This window comes from Pseudophryne corroboree, chromosome 6, assembly GCF_028390025.1.
Source record: "Pseudophryne corroboree isolate aPseCor3 chromosome 6, aPseCor3.hap2, whole genome shotgun sequence".
In the NCBI taxonomy this organism is placed as follows: domain Eukaryota; kingdom Metazoa; phylum Chordata; class Amphibia; order Anura; family Myobatrachidae; genus Pseudophryne; species Pseudophryne corroboree.
Window position 1 is genome coordinate 267,681,272 of NC_086449.1, and position 24,197 is coordinate 267,705,468.

General features: G+C 44.6%; 1 protein-coding gene across 1 annotated transcript in view; it reads right to left on the reverse strand.

Annotated features, from left to right (window-relative positions):
• The window catches only part of TRPM7 (transient receptor potential cation channel subfamily M member 7), a 431,707-nt gene that overhangs the window by 68,167 nt on the left and 339,343 nt on the right, over positions 1–24,197 (reverse strand). Inside the window, exons 23-32 of the mRNA XM_063925998.1 lie at positions 23,900–24,026; positions 22,884–23,068; positions 13,255–13,387; positions 11,865–12,562; positions 3,724–3,800; positions 3,537–3,633; positions 3,291–3,364; positions 2,870–2,907; positions 1,512–1,540; positions 1,376–1,426 (exon numbers count right to left, since the gene is read on the reverse strand). Coding sequence (XP_063782068.1) covers positions 1,376–1,426; positions 1,512–1,540; positions 2,870–2,907; positions 3,291–3,364; positions 3,537–3,633; positions 3,724–3,800; positions 11,865–12,562; positions 13,255–13,387; positions 22,884–23,068; positions 23,900–24,026 — 1,509 coding nt within the window. The remainder of the gene's footprint in view (positions 1–1,375; positions 1,427–1,511; positions 1,541–2,869; positions 2,908–3,290; positions 3,365–3,536; positions 3,634–3,723; positions 3,801–11,864; positions 12,563–13,254; positions 13,388–22,883; positions 23,069–23,899; positions 24,027–24,197) is intronic.

A 24,197-nucleotide genomic window follows, 5' to 3' on the forward strand; every position in this document is an offset into this window, starting at 1 on the left:
ACTAAAAGAGAGATGTATTGGATACACATGCTAAATACTATCAGTCCGTATGGGCTGAATGAGAATTATGATATTACGCCCTTCTTGCATTAGAATCGCTATGTCTAATATGGGGGAGTTGACGCATTGTAGTTGGGCCATAGGCTCCTTTGTGTCAATTTTTACCTGCGTTAGAATGGTGATGGTGTAGTTTACAATTTATCCTTTTTGGGTTATGCTGGTTCCGTTTCTGTTTTGATCTTTTCTAATTTGTTAATTGGAGACGCACTGATTTAATGTGTTCAGAGCGTCCTCTGCTAGTGATATTAATTTTTATACACAGTTTAGTGTTAGTCATAAGTTTTATGATAAATAATTTTTATGATTATTCCTTAAGACGTTTTTATGGTTTTTGATTGAAGACACACTGATATTAATGTTTAGATGTGATATGAACGTCCTTTTACAGTGTGATCCAGATAATGTGTTGTTTATAAGCTAATTTATTATAGTAACTAGTGAGATTATTTGATCTATTGTAATACGGATGATTACGTCCTGTCATTATCTCTGTGCGTTTTCAAAATATGAACGTTTGATGCATTTTATGAATTGTTGTGTTATTTTTACAATTGCTATTTATGTATTTTTAATGGTGGCATAATGCCACCTCAGTATAAATTCATTGCACACGGGTGCTAGCCACACCCCGACGAAGTCCCATGACGAAACGCGTTGGGCGTGGCCAGCTGGACTTGTAACACATCGAGTTTTGCCGGCGTCTCTTGTTTTGTTCCGAGTCCGTGCAGCTGAGAGATTCCAGCGGCTTATGGTATCCTGGAAGCGACGGCGATTGTCGGTATTCGGCTATCCGGAGGCCACACTGATTTCAACTTCGAGCTGGTTACCTTTTACTTAAATGTATGCGAGTTACTACTTATTAGTAAAATACTGATATATTTGATACTCACCTATGCGCCCTCCATTTTTTCTTATATATATCCATATATTTCTATATATCTATATCTATCTATCTATCCACACATTATTTGTGAACCAATTATAATGAATTTTTATTAAGTTGGTGGCACAATGGAAATTGGTGGTGCAGTGGGTGAAAAGAACTTCACTGGTTCCCCCTTCTACAGCCCTGCCCACACACCCAGAAACGGCTCCTCAACATTAAAATATGTAAATAAGGTGCCAATTCCAAAGATATCTTTCAAATTGTTTGAAAAATTGCTTAGTGTGTACACTCAATTTCGTTCGACAGGACTCTGGGAAGTTCAAGGGAAATTGCTCATCTTCCACATTGGTCATGTCTTCTAGTGTGTATGGCCCTTTAAAACGGATATTAAATCAGAATAATGCTAATCTACACAAACTTAAAACTAACCTGAATAACAATAATTGATGTCCACTATTGGCTTGAAAGGTGATCCAATACCTGAGAGCCACAAAGAAATAAATTGTGAAGTAAGGTCCTTACTGTTAAATAAATAAAATGTTCATCTTTCTCAGGCAATACTCACCATTCAGAGCATCCTCCTCTGCCATAGACCTGAAAACAAAAGAGCCGTTTAAATATAAATGGGCATTGTACTCTAAATTTATGCATAAAACCAGGAATACACAAACTATCTGTATAGTATTCTAAGAGTGGCATTGAAGACACAATGATGCTACAGAAATATGGCAAAACAGTAACTCTGCTGTAAGTAATATGCTCTCTAAATCAGTAACAGCAATATGCTCTATCCAGATGGAAAGTATGATGTAACAGCATGCCAATGCTTCCGAAATACCATTGTTACTGTCCTGTTTCCTAGCAGGAGTTTTATCACACTTCTGTGCACACTTCCAAAAATGAAGTGGAATCCACCTCATTCCAGTATAGAAAATAGTCTGAAGGCTGCAATCTCTAAACCACAATGCTCGTCTGTACCACAAGTAAAAGTCAATATTTAACAAGTGTTGGGCTCCATTAGATATGATAAGTATCCATGTGTCCTAAATACTGCCCAATTCATGGGGGGGGGAACAACAACATTCCAATAATGTAACACAATATACGCATGAATTGAATCAAATAGAAGGTTTAATAATTGATATCTATACAAGTGTACATAGACTACCAGACAAAAATTTGTACTGCTGTATTAAAAAAAAAAAAAAAAAAAAAGGAAGTATGGAAGCCTTTGCCAACAGCAGTGGAGAGGGCACAAGGTAAGTGACCAATGGAATGGATTTCACTAGATTATGGAAAGTCACGGAGTGTAGCCAGACCTTTGTCAGCCCGCAGCAACAATTTAAGAGGGCCCCTGTTCCAATGTTTCTAAAGAAATACCTTTCTGCTACAGCTGTTCATTTTATGCACCATAATAGTGCCTTAATTAATGTTATGCCTGATAGTAGTTCCCTAATTTATTTTATGAACCATAGTAGTGCCATACAGTAGTCCACTTTATGTCACATTATAGGGTTGCTAGTACACATTATACATCACAGTACCTCAACTCACATTATGACAGTGTTCCCAGTTAAGATTATGTCCCAGTATAGTGCCTCCACTTCATATTGTGCTACATTACTGTGCCCCAGTTCATATTATGTAACATTACAATTCAAACCCGTTCATTTTATACCACCTTACAAGGAGCAGGCCCCAGAGGCATGGCTAGATATATTGTGGGTCCCAAGGCAAAAGTGAGTAAGGGCCCCTATGTAAAATCCAATGGTGAAAAACGTATATAACACATGCAACTTTCACAGGGATGTTGGGCTGCTCCCAGCTCTGGGCCCCATGGCAGCTGCACTCCCTGCACCTATGCCCTTGCAAAGAGTTAACACAATACATATGTGTCCAGTAAATTTGTGTAACGAGCCTTACTTTGGTTTATCTGACGAGGAATGAGCCTGCAGCCAATCCTGTGAAAGAAATATGCAGATTATGAAAATACATAGACATGTGTAATCACATATATGTAAATGAGTTCTCACACTTTAGATTCAGTACTTTCCTGTAAAAAAAAAAAAGAGCACATGGATAAGCCAGTATGCAACTGACTTAACACAGTAATGATCCAGGGAGTAAGGAAATGACAGGTTTAACAAAACTGGGACATTCTATGATGCAGGCTGTTGGCTTGACTGCTTCCCACACGGCTCACGTAGCAACAGTTTTGATTATATAATTTCAAGGATATTCCTTATTTGTAATAAACACACCAAGGCCAACTGGAAGATATCAGAGCATACTCCAGGACAGCTGCATATGTCATGACTGCAGCAAAGGTAAAATTTGTACAAACCACGAGGAAGGCTTCTTTGGAGTCATCTATATTCGTCTCTTCAGTCAGAGAGGCTCTCCGGCTACTGGTATGCACTAAAAGGAAAAGAACTGTCGTTAACAGATGGTACTCACAGAAATAATGGTGGGCAGGAACTGCATAAGAGACATTTTAGTAAGGCATTTATCAGCATGTGACCTATAAAAGACAGCCATGAATAATCAAAGGCACATTATATATGGCTACAACCCCCTGCATAAGACTTACACTGGTCTGAGCGCAGGGACTGGGAGATTTTGGTCAGCTCCATAAATCCAGCACAGGATCTCACTTGTTTCAGGCTGACAGGGGGGCACTCGTCAATCTACAGAAAAGTTATAACAATCCCATCACTTAAACAATGAATGAGATGGATTTAAATAGCTGTGGATCACCTTAAATGCATTGGCCTTACCACATTAGACGGATTTATTTCTCCCTCACTTTGGTTTTCAGGTTTTTTAATTTGTAGCATGACATAGTCTCGGTGACCTGAAAGACACACACAAACTCCTGAAGACTACAACGCAGAATATCACCCACAGAAACTGCAGCAACACATAGGAGACCCAGGAAGACTCACCATAACATCTGAGGAGACTGAAAATTATCTACCTACTGATTTCAAATAAAAAGCAAAGCTAAAGATGCAACAAACATTCACACAATTGATACTATAACTAAGCTACCAATATTTACAACACCGCCACACTAATATACACAACCATAATAAATACAATTCATACACATCCAAAATACTGTATCTAGGGAAACAAAAAAAATGAAAAGGGGAAAAAAACAAAACAAAAACGCCTGATGCTCTTTCCATTCTGTCCGTGTCCTACAGTTAATCTGTATCCACAAAAGAAACATGTATATGGGTAAATGCTCAGCACTATGGTGGTCATTCAGAGTTGATCGCACGTAGCAACTTTTTGCTGCTCGTGCGATCAACTTGACGCCACCTATGGGGGAGTGTATTTTAGAACAACAGGGCTGCGATCGCTTGTGCAGCCCGGCTATGCTAAAAAAGTTTCCTGCAAAACAAGACGAGGGTCAGACCTACTTACCCTGTGCGACGGATCAAACGACAAAGGTCCCGGGATTGACGTCCAACATCCGCCCTCCAAACACCTGGACACGCCTGCGTTCGGATCTCCACGGCCGGAAAACAATGAGTAGACGCCCCGGAACGCCTCCCCGCTGTCAATCTTTTTGCGACCACGCTAGCGATCACTTTCTTCTTTGTTCTTGCCACTGTCGCTGGGCAACAATGCGCGTGCGCATTGCGCCAGCCGCGCATTTGCAGTTCTGACCCGATCGCACCGCAGCAAAGAACCGCTGCGTGCGAACGGGTCGGAATGACCCCCTATGTACTTTACCTACTTACAAAATGTATTCAGAGCAGCAGTATAGTCTCACCAATCAGTGAAGTACTTATGGATCATACAAGGAAAAATCTTTATCATGTGGATAAAATGCTATTTAGAAATTAGATGAACAACAAACCAAGGAGACAGGGCAGGGATGCACCCATATGTTATGGGCCTTCTCTGGGATCAACCTTGTCATGCCCCTTCCCCACAAGGAATGCACCTTATGTCCCTATTGGAAAAATAGGGAGGAGGAGAAGGGGGCACCAATTAGCTCTCCGGCACAGGGCACCAAAAAGTCTAGTTACGGCTCTGGAAACAACTTTAACAAAACTAAGTGAAGGTGGAGCTGAAGCCTAACAGTGAGTGTTAATTATGGAGAAGGGAGGGAAAACTAATGACTGAGAATGAGGGGTTTATTATCATATTATTAAAAGTTGAAGTGTTTGGGGCAGTGTAATGATTAAGGGGACTGTATTGTGACCATGGCTAGTTAAGAGTACAATGCTGATTAGGGTATTATGATATAGAGAAGGGGACTAAATGGGCAGAGTAAAATTTTAAAAATGGGGAAAGGAATGGTTTTTAAGTAGAGGAACCTAGAAAAAAGACTGGAGGTGGGAATAGAGAATTGTTATAAAATGGACTGAATGGGGGTGTAATGTCTCTAAGAGGGGTAAGCTATTTAATAGCAGATACAATATACAAAAGATAAAATAAATAAAACGTGCCTGGCTCCTTAATATTTAAGCTGGAGCCTTGATTCTAAAATAGATTGGATTACCCCACAGAGCATTTTTACCCAGCAAGAGCAGCAAGTATGAACGCTCTACGTTGGGATAACATGATTGGTGATAATCAGCACTGTACAGTAATACCACAAAATGTGGCCAATTCAATTGTTTTGTGGGCACCCAAACATATTGGGTGCCCACTGAGGCTATTCAATTATTGCCCCTGTTGGGCGTGCATACTTCATATACGCACCCATTAAAACCGGGTTTAGCTGCGCAAAACGGCTACACTTGTCTCAAGTACAGGTTATGTACTTTACTAAAGCTCAAACCTCAGAGGTTACACACATTTCAGCTCACACCACAGGAGGCTGTGAGCTGAAATGCATCTCCCTTGCTGTGTGCGCACCCGAACAGAGAACAATTTAATTGCTCTGTTGGGCCCCATCTAGTGGCAGCCAGGGAAAAACAAGTGAATAACCCCCAATGATTCTCATGTTCTCAATGCTAAAGAAAGTCACCATGTAGATTCCAAATTATTAACAAACCAAAATGACAAAATGATGTAAGCATGAAAATTACAAAAATACAATTTAATGCTAATAAAATATAAATAGAACCCTTACTATACAGTGAAAATGACATGGTGTTCCTCATAAAATAAGAATTTACTTACAGATAATTCTATTTCTCGTAATCCGTAGTGGATGCTGGGGACTCCGTAAGGACCATGGGGAATAGCGGCTCCGCAGGAGACTGGGCACAAAAGTAAAAGCTTTTAGGTCACCTGGTGTGCACTGGCTCCTCCCCCTATGACCCTCCTCCAAGCCTCAGTTAGGATACGGTGCCCGGACGAGCGTACACAATAAGGAAGGATTTTGAATCCCGGGTAAGACTCATACCAGCCACACCAATCACACCATATAACTTGTGATCTAAACCCAGTTAACAGCATGATAACAGAGGAGCCTCTAGAAAAGATGGCTCACTACAGCAATAACCCGATTTTTTGGTAACAATAACTATGTACCAGTATTGCAGACAATCCGCACTTGGGATGGGCGCCCAGCATCCACTACGGACTACGAGAAATAGAATTATCGGTAAGTAAATTCTTATTTTCTCTGACGTCCTAGTGGATGCTGGGGACTCCGTAAGGACCATGGGGATTATACCAAAGCTCCCAAACGGGCGGGAGAGTGCGGATGACTCTGCAGCACCAAATGAGAGAACTCCAGGTCCTCCTCAGCCAGGGTATCAAATTTGTAGAATTTTACAAACGTATTTGCTCCTGACCAAGTAGCTGCTCGGCAAAGTTGTAAAGCCGAGACCCCTCGGGCAGCCGCCCAAGATGAGCCCACCTTCCTTGTGGAATGGGCTTTTACAGATTTTGGCTGTGGCAGGCCTGCCACAGAATGTGCAAGCTGAATTGTACTACAAATCCAACGAGCAATAGTCTGCTTAGAAGCAGGAGCACCCAGGTTGTTGGGTGCATACAGAATAAACAACGAGTCAGATTTTCTGACTCAAGCCGACCTGGAAACCTATATTTCCAGGGCCCTGACAACGTCTAGCAACTTGGAGTCCTCCAAGTCCCTAGTAGTCGCAGGCACCACAATAGGTTGATTCAGGTGAAACGCTGAAAACCACCTTAGGGAGAAACTGAGGATGAGTCCTCAATTCCGCCCTGTCCGAATGGAAAATCAGATGAGGGCTTTTACAGGATAAAGCCGCCAATTCTGACACGCACCTGGCCCAGGCCAGGGCAAACAGCATGACCACTTTCCATGTGAGATATTTTAACTCCACATATTTAAGTGGTTCAAACCAATGTGACTTTTGGAACCCAAAAACTACATTGAGATCCCAAGGTGCCACTGGAGGCACAAAAGGAGGCTGTATATACAGTACCCCTTTTACAAACGTCTGAACTTCAGGTACTGAAGCTAGTTCTTTTTGGAAGAAAATTGACAGGGCCGAAATTTGAACCTTAATGGACCCCAATTTCAGGCCCATAGACACTCCTGTTTGCAGGAAATGTAGGAATCGACCTAGTTGAAAATTCCTCCGTCGGGGCCTTACTGGCCTCGCACCACGCAACATATTTTCGCCAAATGCGGTGATAATGTTTTGCGGTTATATCCTTCCTGGCTTTGATCAGGATAGGAATGACTTCATCCGGAATGCCTTTCTCCTTCAGGATCCGGCGTTCAACCGCCATGCCGTCAAACGCAGCCGCGGTAAGTCTTGGAACAGACAGGGTCCTTGCTGGAGCAGGTCCCTTCTTAGAGGTAGAGGCCACGGATCCTCCGTGAGCATCTCTTGAAGTTCCGGTTACCAAGTCCTTCTTGGCCAATCCGGAGCCACGAATATAGTGCTTACTCCTCTCCATCTTATGATTCTCAGTACCTTGGGTATGAGAGGCAGAGGAGGGAACACATACACTGACTGGTACACCCACTGTGTTACCAGAGCGTCTACAGCTATTGCCTGAGGGTCCCTTGACCTGGCGCAATACTTGTCGAGTTTTATAAACATGTGGAAGACTTCTGGGTGAAGTCCCCACTCTCCCGGGTGGAGGTAGTGTCTGCTGAGGAAGTCTGCTTCCCAGTTGTCCACTCCCGGAATGAATACTGCTGACAGTGCTATCACATGATTTTCCGCCCAGCGAAGAATCCTTGCAGTTTCTGCCATTGCCCTCCTGCTTCTTGTGTCACCCTGTCTGTTTACGTGGGTGACTGCCGTGATGTTGTCCGAATGGATCAACTCCGGGTGACCTTGAAGCAGAGGTCTTGCTGAGCTTAGAGCATTGTAAATGGCCCTTAGCTTCAGGATATTTATGTGAAGTGATGTCTCCAGGCTTGACCATAAGCTCTGGAAATCCCTTCCCTGTGTGACTGCTCCCCAGCCTCGCAGGCTGGCATCCGTGGTCACCAGGACCCAGTCCTGAATGTCGAATCTGCGGCCCTCTAGAAGATGAGCACTCTGCAACCACCACAGGAGAGACACCCTTGTGCTTGGTGACAGGGTTATCCGCTGATGCATCTGAAGATGCGACCCGGACCATTTGTCCAGCAGGTCCCACTGGAAAGTTCTTGCGTGGAATCTGCCGAATGGGATTGCTTCGTAGGAAGCCACCATTTTTCCCAGAACCCTTTCATTGATGTACTGAGACTTGGCTCGGTTATAGGAGGTTCCCGACTAGCTCGGATAACTCCCTGACTTTCTCCTCCGGGAGAAACACCTTTTTCTGGACTGTGTCCAGGATCATCCCTAGGAACAGAAGACGAGTCGTTGGAATCAGCTGCGATTTTGGAATATTGAGAATCCAATCGTGCTGCCGCAACACTACCTGAGATAGTGCTACACCAACCTCCAACTGTTCCCTGGATCTTACCCTTATCAGGGAATCGTCCAAGTAAGGGATAACTAAAATTCCCTTCCTTCGAAGGAGTATCATCATTTCGGCCATTACCTTGGTAAAGACCCGGGGTGCCGTGGACCATCCATACGGCAGCGTCTGAAACCGATATTGACAATTCTGTACCACAAACCTGAGGTACCCTTGGTGAGAAGGGTAAATTGGGACATGAAGGTAAGCATCCTTGATGTCCCGAGACATCATGTAGTCCCCTTCTTCCAGGTTCGCAATCACTGCTCTGAGTGACTCAATCTTGAATTTGAACCTCCGTATGTAAGTGTTCAAGATTTTAGATTTAGAATCGGTCTCACCGAGCCGTCCGGCTTCGGTACCACAACAGTGTGGAATAATACCCCGTTCCCTGTTGCAGGAGGGGTACCTTGATTATCACCTGCTGGGAATACAGCTTGTGAATGGCTTCCAAAACTGCCTCCCTGTCAGAGGGAGACATCGGTAAAGCCGACTTTAGGAAACGGCGAGGGGGAGACGTCTCGAATTCCAATTTGTACCCCTGAGATATCACCTGAAGGATCCAGGGGTCTACTTGCGAGTGAGCCCACTGCGCGCTAAAATTCATTGAAACGGGCCCCCACCGTGCCTGATTCTGCTTGTAAAGCCCCAGCGTCATACTGAGGGCTTGGCAGAGGCGGGAGAGGGCTTCTGTTCCTGGGAACTGGCTGATTTCTGCAGCCTTTTTCCTCTCCCTCTGTCACGGGGTAGAAATGAGGAACCTTTTGTCCGCTTGCCCACGAAAGGACTGCGCCTGATAATACGGCGTCTTCTTATGTTGAGAGGCGACCTGGGGTACAAACGTGGATTTCCCAGCTGTTGCCGTGGCCACCAGGTCTGAAAGACCGACCCCAAATAACTCCTCCCCTTAATAAGGTAATACTTCCAAATGCCGTTTGGAATCCGCATCACCTGACCACTGTCGTGTCCATAACCCTCTACTGGCAGAAATGGACAACGCACTTAGACTTGATGCCAGTCGGCAAATATTCCGCTGTGCATCACGCATATATAGAAATGCATCTTTTAAATGCTCTATAGGCAATAATATACTGTCCCTATCTAGGGTATCAATATTTTCAGTCAGGGAATCCGACCACGCCAACCCAGCACTGCACATCCAGGCTGAGGCGATTGCTGGTCGCAGTAGAACACCAGTATGTGTGTAAATACATTTTAGGATACCCTCCTGCTTTCCATCAGCAGGATCCTTAAGGGCGGCCATCTCAGGAGAGGTTAGAGCCCTTACAAGCGTGTGAGCGTTTATCCACCCTAGGGGGTGTTTCCCAACGCACCCTAACCTCTGGCGGGAAAGGATATAATGCCAATAACATTTTAGAAATTATCAGTTGTTATCGGGGGAAACCCACGCATCATCACACACCTCATTTAATTTCTCAGATTCAGGAAAACTACAGGTAGTTTTTCCTCACCGAACATAATACCCCTTTTTGGTGGTACTCGTATTATCAGAAATGTGTAAAACATTTTTCATTGCCTCAATCATGTAACGTGTGGCCCTACTGGAAGTCACATTTGTCTCTTCACCGTCGACACTGGAGTCAGTATCCGTGTCGGCGTCTATATCTGCCATCTGAGGTAACGGGCGCTTTAGAGCCCCTGACGGCCTATGAGACGTCTGGACAGGCACAAGCTGAATAGCCGGCTGTCTCATGTCAACCACTGTCTTTTATACAGAGCTGACACTGTCACGTAATTCCTTCCAACAGTTCATCCACTCAGGTGTCGACCCCCTAGGGGGTTACATCACTATTACAGGCAATCTGCTCCGTCTCCACATCATTTTTCTCCTCATACATGTCGACACAAACGTACCGACACACAGCACACACACAGGGAATGCTCTGATAGAGGACAGGACCCCACTAGCCCTTTGGGGAGACAGAGGGAGAGTTTGCCAGCACACACCAGAGCGCTATATATATATATACAGGGATAACCTTATATAAGTGTTTTTCCCCTTATAGCTGCTGTATTATTTAATACTGCGCGTAATTAGTGCCCCCCTCTCTTTTGCAGGGGAGAGCCAGGGAGCTTCCCTCCAACGGAGCTGTGAGGGAAAATGGCGCCAGTGTGCTGAGGAGATAGGCTCCGCCCCCTTTTCGGCGGCCTTAATTCCCGTTTTTCTGTGTATTCTGGCAGGGGTTAAATTCATCCATATAGCCCAGGAGCTATATGTGATGCATTTTTTGCCATCCAAGGTGTTTTATTGCGTCTCAGGGCGCCCCCCCCCCAGCGCCCTGCACCCTCAGTGACCGGAGTGTGAAGTGTGCTGAGAGCAATGGCGCACAGCTGCAGTGCTGTGCGCTACCTTGTTGAAGACAGGACGTCTTCTGCCGCCGATTTTCCGGACCTCTTCTGTCTTCTGGCTCTGTAAGGGGGCCGGCGGCGCGGCTCTGGGACCTATCCATGGCTGGGCCTGTGATCGGTCCCTCTGGAGCTAATGTCCAGTAGCCTAAGAAGCCCAATCCACTCTGTACGCAGGTGAGTTCGCTTCTTCTCCCCTTAGTCCCTCGATGCAGTGAGCCTGTTGCCAGCAGGACTCACTGAAAATAAAAAACCTAAACTTAAACTTTTCACTAAGCAGCTCAGGAGAGCCACCTAGTGTGCACCCTTCTCGTTCGGGCACAAAAATCTAACTGAGGCTTGGAGGAGGATCATAGGGGGAGGAGCCAGTGCACACCAGGTGACCTAAAAGCTTTTACTTTTGTGCCCAGTCTCCTGTGGAGCCGCTATTCCCCATGGTCCTTACGGAGTCCCCAGCATCCACTAGGACGTCAGAGAAATAGGGGAGCAGGTTGTTATACTGAATTTTCAGAAATATGTATCCTCTGCTTAGAAATCATGTTCATTCATGAAAAGCTACTGAAGCTTGCATACGACATTACACAAAATACTTTTATAGTGTACATATTATTGCCAGCTAAAGGCACTTGAGAAATACAAACGAAAAAACAAAAAAACTACCACCCCAACAATAAGACAAAATTACACATACCAACAAAAGCTCCATATTCGACAGTATTTTCTGCTTCTTTTGAGGACCTTTGATGGTGAGACATTCCCAGCCTAGATGTTGCTTCCATTTGACTTTTCAAGCTTGGCTGGTTTGGCGTGCTTACGAAAAATGTAGCTGTAGGTGATGTGCTACTGGTGGTGTTGTCGGAGCTCTGATTATCGATGAGAGCCTGAATTTGCTCTGCACTGCTGGGCAATTCTGTAGGACAGTCAGCAGTAGAAACTAAGGCACATCCAGATGGACCAGCCCCTGGAATATTTAGTTTTTCTCTCAGAGGTGGGAAAAAGTCTTCACCCACCTTTTTGCATATGGCATTTCTTTCATCCCTCAGAGAAATGTTGAATAGAAAGTTACTGTTACCCTCAGGACTACCTTGTGGAAATGAAGAGCCAAAAAAATTGCTAACACTCTGCTTTTTCCTCATGGAGGTGCGGAGGGGGCCATCATCGACCAAGTTTTGTCCTAAATGCTTTGATATGCTCAGTTCTCGGGTGATTTCATTGTGAACCTTGCTAGCCTCAGATGCTTTTTGTGCAGTCAGGGTTTTCAGGGTGTCCACAGTAAGGGCAGACAGGTCTTGTAAATGTCCAATCTGTGAATCCAAAGAGTGTAACGAACGTTTTATATAGTTAACACGATCTCCAACCTCTTTAATTTGTATACACATCTGCTCGACCCTAGAAATTCCAAGATAAGATTAACATGTTGAATACAGGATTGCAATACTGAATATTCACAAGACTTGGTTACACTTAAAATGTAAAATGTTGTGCATTCCAAAAAAATAAAATAAAAAAAAGCATTACATTTCAAAATGAAGTGACTATTACCAAAAATAAAAAGCAGAAGTAGCAAAGTTAGTGAAGCCTTTGTAAACACACAACTATCTGTGTATCATATTAATAAACTGTAACCTATTTTGGATTCAGTTGGCAGTGTTAGGTCAATCCAGTTCCCCTAGGTCAGAGTTTCCCGAACGCTCTCCTCAAGGCATCCTAAAAGTTCAGGTTTTATACTGTACACAGCTAAGCACAGACGGTAAAATCAAAATGACAGGGATGGATATACTTAAAACCTGGGCCGTTAGGGTGCCTTGAGGACCATGTTTGGGAACCTCTGCCCTAGGTAGTGACGGGGTACTGTGCAGGTCCACCACCACTCCTACCCACAGAACAATGGCACAGGAGTGGTTTCTGAAGCCATCTCCTGGATTCAAATTATCCAGGAAACAAAATTACACTAGCGCCCAGATGTCACCAGTAGTTACTAATCCTTTGAAAAAAATTTGACTTTTTGAGCAGTTCTTCAAATACACCAAAAACATTAAGACGACACATGTACGAATACTTTGAAAATCTAAATATGTTACCTCTCAGTTGTAACACGTATTCTCTCTTCACTCCCCAAATGAAATTTATCATTCTTTTCATTGAAGTAGATCTCAACACACTGTTCCTCAAAATCATGTAACTTCTTTTGGTCTTCCTCTGTGAGGAATAATTCTAAATAAAAAAGCAAATGTTCATGTGAGTGCCAGAGACAATTCTGCATTTCATTTTGATTTGGCACAGAGCTCTTTGTGACTGAATAGAAAATGTTCCAAAGAATCTAAACTGTGTCCGTAGGGATATTTTCCATTTTTATAAGATGCTTATAAATGAACGATGATGTAGGAATTATTGTCAGCGCCAAAGCACGAGGTAAAACATATAAACCTTTTTAGTTAGAATATGCAATTTATTTTTTGTTTACAAACTTCCTGTAGAACCACATTAATCTGTATACACATTGCAGTCGGTTCACAAAAACAAGGTATTGCTTCACACACCATTCTGATCGGACATAACTGAAACACAGCTGCAACACATATCCCACAAATTACAATCACTGAACTCTTCCTTATGCCTAAAGCTTTTTGAGCAGGTGGCCAACAGCCTCACCTTCTTTCCAACTCCATTCACTCACCTCTTAGACCCACTCCAATCCAGCTTTCAGTCTCTTCATTCCAACAAAAAACTTTACCGACAAGATCACAGATGTTCTCCTCCCAGCTCAATCCAAAGGCCAAGTCTCCATTCTAAAGCTTCTTAACCACTTGCCTGAAGTAGTCACATCCATGTCAAGCTGGGCTTTCCATGAAATGCTTGCATCTGATGCTACCATGTCAAAATACTGCCAGCGGCTACTGGAAGCTAATCCTCCATCTGCTGCCAAGCTCAGCCTATCCAGCTGGCACCTCAGCTGCCATAGCAACCTTTTGCAGGTTGGGCTACGGAAGGGGAGGGCGATCCAAAAAGAACGGTCGACCACCCACAGTTGATGGAATGCAATCTCCCTACAGTCGTAACTAAATGAGTACTGGGCAGTCCCAAGCAGCTGTCCAAGGCCACGCAGACTATGATCATCGATCTTAAAAAGATCACCCACAGTCTGCTCCGGGGTCTGTGCCAATCTGCAGCCATACCACCCCCTACACCCAGGCAGCACAGCAGTCCCAGAGATGGGTGATCCTCTGGATTGCGCAACCCCTGCTGGTGACTTCTCTTCTTACAGGGCTAGGAAGTCCTTCAAGAAAATGCTTTAACACAGTTTAAAAAAATATATATATAAAAAGATAAAAGCATAGTTTTTGTTATTAACAGTTGAATCTTTCTCTGAATAAGGCTGAGGAACACTGGACAATGGGATTGCAGAAAGGCTACATGACCTGGAACTTTAGGCTTAAAGTGATAGGTTTTAATTAACCTTAAATTCCTCCCCTCCGCACTCCCAAAAGGCCAGTGCAACTTCAAACGAGCCCGTAAGTAAAGCAGTAACCCAGTGAAACAGTTAGAACAATAAAACATAACAGATATACGAGTGTGTATATATTATACACACACGTTTTGTCTAATACTATGGACATTTTCAAGTTGAAAGAGTCCACAGTAGTGGACGAAACATGTAGCTGCCCACTTACAGACAGGATTTCTGCTGCTGAATGTCAAGACACCAGTGATTGCAGTACTATGCTTTGCAATGTTGCCCTGATACCAAGGTACATGCACAGCTTTAAACAATATCTGCATAAGTGCCTCTACTGTTTTTTCCTACCCGGTAGCCCTCACTGTCATCTCATCCACCATCCGCTGTTCATTCATGAAGGTGTGACAGTAGAAACCGTAAGATCCAGACATGCTGACTGGCTGTTTTATACAATAACCCCATCATAGGCAGCAACAAACAGAGATGCACATACGTTGACCTGCTCCTCATACACAAAACCCTCATAAGGCGCTACTTGATTCTTCTGCTCCTGACGTGAAAAGAGCATTAACAAAGAGAAATAGATATGCTGGCCTGTTTCCCATATACAGCAGATCCATCAGATGCTATACTAATATTGGTCTGTCTCTCCTGTTCTTGAGTTAAAAGGAGCCGTTACCCTCGCAGTCTGTGGAAAAAGACAGCTTAAATTCTAATAGTGAGCTGCTCCATGGTAGCAAGTCGACAGCCCTCACGCACTCTCATAGCAAACGTTCATCTCTCACATCAATGCCACATGGGTTCGGCAGTTTCCACGTCAGTTATTCAAAATGGTGCCATTTGTCCAGTCACGACACACCTTCACCAAAGCAACATAAAGCAACATGCCAACAGTTCACAAACTGTGCTGCTTCAAAAATACTGCCACCCTTGGCCCGAAAGCTTATAATCCTTTTTTCAACTCTGTTAAAACCCCTTTTTACCCATGACAGCAATGAGTGATCTGTGTGCAGACGGCCTATCGCACAGCTTATATACAATATACATACCAAGCAAGCATACCACAAGTGACACACTTCCTGGGCTACGTGCTGCTGACTGTAGGTGGTAGTCATAATAATGTAACTCTGCCTTGTAGCACACACACACTTATCTTGCAGGTATAATGCTTCCTACTTTGCTTCTTTACTGAGACGAAGGAGTGCAGAGGTGTCTTAACATCTTGATGACAAAGCGCTCCCCCCTCTGGCAATTGCTTCCTGTGCTCCACAGCGCATCAGCCTAATGCTGATGCGCTGTCTCTCTCCCCGGCCGGCTCTGGGGCGCCCGGGTGAGATCTCTCTACTCGCGCAAGATCTCATTCACCCCCGAGCTGGCACCTACCACAGACAGGGACAGCAACTATCCCTGCGGTCCCTGTCTGAATGAGCAATGACACCTGCAGCTGTCGAAATCGATAGCTGCAGGTATTGGAACAGTAAGTGTCAGTGATCGTTCACACACTGCCCCAGCATATAAGTATGCTTTTAGATAATAGTGCCGATAATGACAGGGGCGCACACCTTGCTGCTGTAATACATGGGGAAGAGATAAGAATCGGTGCACATAATGTGTGCCGATACCACTTCTCCCCATATCAATGATTCTTACATCTAATCTACCCATTGATGAGTAAGCATAATTGTATGTTTTAAACTCATTAAGCAGCAAATTGGGAACAGCTCCTCTTTCAACCCTATTTTTTATAAATATAAAATTAAAGCTACACTTTATTAAAATTAAAAGTCAAGAGTCTTCTCGATCTCTCCCAATGGTAGTAGTCTATACATCTGACTCATGGGAGCACCACCAACCCACATACATATGGGGTATTATCCACGGATGTGGCCCCAATAAAAGACATAGGTAGTTGGTTAAACAAATTAAAAACATTTTTATTTTCTCTCTGTACCTTTTTCCTGGCTCACCGTACCCTGTGCCTAATTCACATCTGATCGCAACAGCAAAATCTTTCACTAATGGGCAAAACCATGTGCACTGCAGGTGTGGCAGATAGTACATGAGAAGCGAAACATTTGGGTGGGTTATATTGTTTCTGTGCAGGGTAAACAAGGATTTTAATTACCTACCGGTAAATCTTTTTCTCGTAGTCCGTAGAGGATGCTGGGGTCCACATTAGTACCATGGGGTATAGACTGGTCCACTAGGAGCCACTGGCACTTTAAGAGTTTGAGAGCGTGGACTGGCTCCTCCCTCTATGCCCCTCCTACCAGACTCAGTCTAGAAACTGTGCCCGAGGAGACAGACAACTTCGAGAGAAAGAATTTACACAGATAGTGGCGAGATACACACCAGCTCACACACACAAGGCAAACCAAGCTAACCAGCTTGAAACATCAGCAACTGCTTAATTATATTACTTAACCAAGTAACAAAACAGTACTTAACCAAGAACTAAGCAGTACTGAACTAAGTAACCACTACCTTCGGAAGGAACTGCTGACGTGTCCGGAGCTCAGCTCTATCTTCATGGAAGATCAAGTAGGGGCTCTTACAAGACAAAGCCCACAACTCTGACACACGTCTAGCAGAAGCTAAGGCCAACAAAGTTACAGCCTTCAATGTGAGAAAGTTGACCTCAACCTCCGGTAGAGGCTCGAATCAATCCGATTGGAGGAAATGTAATACCACGTTAAAGATCCCAGGTCGCCGTAGGCGGCACAAAGGGAGACTGGATGTGCAGAACCCCTTTCAGAAAAGTCTGAACCTCAAGGAGGAAAGCCAACTGTTTCTGGAAGAAAATGGATAGGGTCGAAATCTGGACCTTTACGGATCCCAACCTCAGGCCCATATCCACACCTGCTTGCAGGAAGAGGAGAAACCGTCCCAGTTGAAACTCCACCATAGGAAACTTCTTTGACTCACACCAAGATACATATTTTTTCCAAATACGATGGTAATGTTTAGACGTTACTCCTTTCCTAGCCTGTATCGGGGTAAGAATAACCTTGTTCGGAATACCCTTCCGAGCTAATATCTGGCGTTCAACCTCCATGCCGTCAAACGTAGCCGTGGTAAGTCTTGATAGGCGAACGGCCCCTGCTGCAGTAGGTCCTCCCGAAGAGGAAGATGCCTCGGCTCTTCCAGCAGTAGATCCGCGTACCAAGCCCTTCTTGGCCAGTCCGAAGCAATGAGGATTGCTGAACTCTTGTTCTCCTTATGAGATTTAGAACTCTTGGAATGAGTGGAAGTGGCGGAAACACATACACCGACTGGAACACCCACGGAGTCACTAGGGCGTCCACTGCCACGGCTTGAGGTTCCCTCGACCTGGAACAATACCGCCGAAGCTTCTTGTTGAGACGAGAGGCCATCATGTCTATTTGAGGTACACCCCAAAGATATGTTACCTCCGTGAACACCTCCGGATGGAGTCCCCAATCTCCTGGATGTAGATTGTGTCTGCTGAGGAAGTCCACTTCCCAGTTGACTACTCCCGGAATGAAGATTGCCGACAGAGGCAACGCGTGCTTTTCTGCCCAGAGGATGAGTCTTGTTACCTCTGAGATTGCAGCTCTGCTCTTCGTTCCGCCCTGTCAGTTTATGTAAGCCACTGTCATTACATTGTCTGACTGCACTTGAATGGCTCAATCTTGCAGAAGATCGGCCACTTGGAGAAGACCGTTGCAGACGGCTCTTAGTTCCAGAATGTTAATTGGAAGGCTGGATTCCAGGCTTGACCACCGTCCTTGGAAGGTTTCCCCCTGAGTGACTGCGCCCCAGCGACTTGCATCCGTGGTTAGAATGACCCAGTCCTGAATCCCGAACCTGCAGCCCTCCGGAAGGGGAGGTAGTTGCAGCCACCAGAGGAGTGAAATCCTGGTTTTCGGCGACAGACTTATTCTCTGGTGCATGTGTAGATGAGATCCCGACCACTTGTCCGGGAGATCAGTTGGAAGGGCCGAGCATGAAACCTTCCGTACTGTAGAGCCTCGTAAGAAGCCACCTTCTTCCCCAGAAGGCGAATGCACTGATGAACCGAAACCCCGGGCTGGCTTCAGGACAACCCGGACCATTGTTTGTATCACCAACGCTTTCTCCTCCGGGAGAAACACCCTCTGCACTTCTGTGTCGAGGATCAATCCCAGAAAAGACAACCTCCTGGTCGACTCCAAATGTGATTTTGGAAGATTCAAGATCCATCCGTGTTCCCTGAGCAGATGAGTCGTGAGAACAATGGACTGCAACAACTTCTCCCTGGATGATGTCTTTAGCAGCAGATCATCCAGATATGGGATTATGTTCACCCCCTATATGCGGAGGAGAACCATCATCTCTGCCATCACCTTGGTGAACACCCTCGGTGCTGTGGAGAAGCCGAATGGCAGTGCCTGGAATTGATATTGACTCTCCTAACAGTGCAAATCTGAGATAAGCCTGGTGAAGCGGCCAAATCAGAATCGTCCTCCATGTTTTTATGTCCACCGTCATGCTGAGGATTTTGAGGAACCAGAAGCAGGTCTCTGGTCCTGGGGGCCTGCGGGTGCAGGCTTTTGGGATTTTGCCCAACCACCTCTAAAGAAAGTGGTAGGAAGCTTGGACATTTTTGCCTTAGTAGTCCGAAAGGACTGCGGAACAGCTGAAGAAAATGGTTTCTTCGTAGAAGGTGTAGCAGAGGGAAGGAAACGTGACTTACCCGCGGTTGCCGTGGAAATCCACGCACCCAACGCTTCCCCAAATAGAGCCTGACCTGTGTAGGGTAGGTTCTCCACACTTCTCCTGGATTCTGCATCTGCAGACCATTGGCGTAGCCAGAGTTCCCTGCGGGCTGAGACCGACATGGAAGATATCCGTGCAGTCAGCGTACCCAGGTCCTTCATGGATTCCACCATGAACCCCGCAGAATCCTGTATGTTACGTAAAAACAATTCAAATGTCACTTCTATCCACTGTATCTAAATGCTCTAGTAATGTGCCTGACCACTTTACTATGGCTTTAAAAATCCATGCACAGGCAATAGTGGGCCTTAACGCCACTCCTGAAGCAGTGCAAATGGATTAAGTGTCAATTTTACGATTAGACGGTTCTTTTAACGCGGTAGATCCAGGGACAGGTAAAATCACCTTTTTAGACAGTCTGGAGACAGATGCGTCCACAATGGGTGGGGTTTCCCATTTTTTCCTATCTTCCTCAGGGAAGGGAAAAGCAACCAGAACCCTTTTTGGTTTTCCCAGGATTTTTCAAATATAGCGTTTAATTCTTTAGACACAGGGAAGGTTAGCTAGGCTTTCTTATTGTCAGTAAAGTAAGCCACCTCAACCTGCTCAGGTGTGGTGTCATTAATATTTAACACATCTCTAATGGCCTCAATCATGAGCTGCACCCCCATAGCAAGGGATGCCGCCCCCCTCAGCACCTCCCCATCACCGTCTGCAGTATCAGAATAGGTATCCGTGTCCTCTTGCATAATTTGGGCAATCTGTGGGAACATGCTAGGAGATTTTGCAGGAATAGGGACAGAGCCTGATCAAACTGCCATAGATTTTTTCAACACCTGAGTTTCAGTCTCAGTATTAGCTACCCTAGTAGAGATCTGAGAGATCATTCCTTTGATAGAGGTTAACCACTCAGGTTCAACAATAGGGATCTGAGACAAAGCATTACAATCCTGTGTACATGGAATGGATCGCTCCTGAGAGGAAACATCTTCTGCAGCTTATGACACAGAGTCTCTAGACATGGCTATGTGAGATATTAAACACCCACACACACAGGGAAATGTCAGACACAGTTTCCCCCCAAGTATGCCACAGAGAGACACAGAGATTGGAGCCAACCCACACAGCGCTTTTTGAGGTAGAACTAATGAAACTACCAGCGCTGTCTGTGTACCTTAATAGACTACACAGACTTTACACAGCCCCCCCCCCCCACCCCCCCTCCTCTACTACAACCCCCTAGTACTGCACAGGATAGCTGGAGTTGCTTGGAGGGACAGCTCTTCCTGTCAGCGTCTGTTGTACAGGAACTGCAGGCAGGAAAATGGCGCTGAACGCTGCTGGGTCCGCTCTGAGGAGAAGCCCCGCCCCCCGAACATGGTGCTGCTTCCCGCTCTTCATTATATTATAATGGCCTGAGGATTTCTGCTGGCAGCGATCCGGGGACCCTGACAGGCTTGCTGACCAGTGTAGGGTATAGGCGCTGGCTCAGGGCGCCCCTCACAGCGTCGCACTATGTACCGCTGAGCCCCGGAGCGCAGTTAGTACTTCACCCCCCCCCCCCCCGTAGTCCCCCGAAACAGGGAGGCTGTTGCCAGTAGCCTCCCTGTAAAATAAACTCTAAAAAAACTTTTACTAGAGAAACTCTGGAGAGCTCCCCTAGCTGTGACCAGCTCCTCCGGGCACAATTTCTAAACCGACTCTGGTAGGAAGGGCATAGAGGGAGGAGCCAGCCCACACTCTTAAACTCTTAAAGTGCCAGTGGCTCCTAGTGGACCAGTCTATGGCGGTAATTCAGAGTTGATCGCAGTAACAAATTTGTTAGCAGTTGGGCAAAACCATGTGCACTGCAGGGTGGGCAGATGTAACATGTGCAGAGAGAGTTAGATTTGGGTAGGGTGTGTTCAATCTGAAATCTAAATTGCAGCGTAAAAATAAAGCAGCCAGTATTTACCCTGCACAGAAACAATATAACCCACCCAAATCTAACTCTCTCTGCAAATGTTATATATGCTCCACCTGCAGTGCACATGGTTTTGCCCAACTGCTAACACATTTTCTGCTGCAAACAACTCTGAATTACCCCCTATACCCCATGGTACTAATGTGGACCCCAGCATCCTCTAGGACGTCAGAGAAATACTGGCTGCTTTATTTTACACTGCAATTTAGATTTCAGTTTGCACACCCCACCTAAATCTAACTCTCTGCACATATTATAACTACCCCCCCAACGGACATGGTTTTACCCATTAGAGAAAAAAGTTGCTGCTGCGATCAGGTCTGATTTAGGTCCACGGTCTGGAGGTAAGGGAGGGACCTAGTATGGAGTCATATGCTCTTTCCCCAGATTTTCTCAATTTACTGAAAAAACACACCCAGATTGATAGAAAATAGCATGTGATGTGCCAAAAACATGGCCTAAACAGACTGACCAAGACCTTTAACTATTGTCCTTCACTGACGCCAAGAAAGCAGCCCTAAATCAATCATAGTGGCGAACTATTATTTAAGAGTCCATGCCTTTGGCTGTCACAGTGCTGGCAAAATTACCCTACTGCAGGCATGTCCAAATTGCAGCCCTCCAGCTGTTGAGGAACTACACATTCCAGCATGCTCTAACACAGCTTTAACATTCTCTGACAGCAAAACTGTGTCAGGGCATGCTGGGATGTGTAGTTTCACAACAGTTGGAGGGCCGCAGTTTGGACATGCCTGCCCTACTGGGTCGAAGTGTAAGGTAATACATCTTACCAGACACCTGGAAACTGCAATATTTACTTTAAGTGGATCAGCATCTATAACATGTTTATTTTGATTAATCTGACAAGGATGACATAATTCTCAATACAGTGCCGTATAACAAGCTATAAAATATAAATATTGTTATCCTGCTCTGGACATTAAGCGAGTACTCATTTCATTAATCAATGTGTGCTACATACAAGCTTCAATTGACAACGAATTGTTATAGTAAGATACTGTGTAGCCAGCCAACACATTGTTCCTCTCCCATTAATTCCAATACCAATTTTGTGTGTGACTAATTTATATGGCAAGTTATGAGAGTACCTGTTGAAGTGGATAACCAATTTTTATGTATTTGTATGTGATTTTATGGAAAACATTATCTAGAATAAACACATTGATGCACTGATTTGGAACATTCTTTTGAGGTTAAATCAGAGTAACTTCATTTTCTTTCATCTGTTTATTTTTGTATGGTCATATTCTAAACAGATTAAAAGACAGATCGGGTTGGATGACTGGCGGTCGGGATCACGATGGTCAGCATACAGACGCTGGGATCCCAGCCGTCAGAATGCCGACAGGGGGGCTAGTGCAACGAAGCCACTTGCGGGCTCAGTGGCTCACCACAGATTCTGTTCCCACTCTATGGGTGTCACGTACACCCATGGGTGGGAATATTCCTTGGCCCCATGCCAGCATTCAGGCGCCGGCATGGTGACCGCCGGGATCATAACTACATCCCGACAGATATAATATTCCTACTTGGGAAATAAAAACACTTACTTGGTCCATGTGAAAATTTGTCTTTCTTTCGTCTTCTGCATACGAAACAGAACAGGGAAGACAAGTGACTGAAAATGATCAGAGGTGGAGGCAAAAACGGCTTCTCGTGATAAGCCATGATGAAGTGATAGCGTTGGTACTTCCACACAATGTTTGAAATGGCCTTTACTTGGAAATACACGTTGCTGAAATAAAAATAAAGGCAGAAAAACATTTACATAATTTAAAAAGTCTTTCCAGCATAAAAGTGGCCAGCTGTGACTGGTTCTTTGGTCAGGCTATAGCTAGGGAGAGTGGATATGGGTACAGTGCATCATGGGATCTCAGATGTGACCAGCTATGGTAAGTAGCAGCACAGTTGGCGATGTGAGGGAGCAGTATTTACTACTAGGAGCAGGCTATGGTGATGTGCCACAAGGTGGCATGAAAATTAGTGTACGAAAGCTCAAGGAAGGAACGATTTCCACAAAGGTAGTACTAGAAAGTGGCCCAATATTATGGGTGGGCTTCTTTCCCTGCCTTTTATGTAATACATGTTGAGTATACCTTATCCAAAATGCTTGGGACCAGAGGTATTTTGGATATCGGATTTTTCCGTATTTTGGAATAATTGCATACCATAATGAGATATCATGGCGATGGGACCTAAGTCTAAGCACAGAATGCATTTGTGTTTCATATACACCTTATAATCACAGCCTGAAGTAAATTTTAGCCATTTTTTATAACTTTGTGCATTAAACAAAGTGTGTGTACATTCACACAATTTATTTATGTTTCATATACACCTTATATACACAGCCTGAAAGTCATTTAATACAATATTTTTAATAACTTTGTGTATTAAACAAAGTTTGTGTACATTGAGCCATCAAAAAACAAAAGTTTCACTATTTCACTCTCACTCAAAAAAGTCCGTATTTCGGAATATTTGGATATGGGATACTCAACCTGTATATACATACTATGGAGTTCTATGCAATATTCATTTGAGTCCAGCATTTTATTTCACTTACTTAAAGAATGCAATGAGGAGATTCACCATAATGATGTATTGCACAAAGAGATAGACAGCTTGAAGAAACGGTGTCAGCCATGTTCCGATATGACACAGCTCTTTTACCTCAGAGTTATTCGCACACACTTTAAAAGACAAAAAGTAGATCTTGTAATAGGGAAACCATAATATGAAAAAAAACATGTACATATGCATCATCACACATCTAGCCTCAATACGCCATGTATCACGAGATGCATGGAGTGAGTGAACTGCCAAGTCCCGTGCAACTCTGCTAACATCCGGTGTCTGTTTTT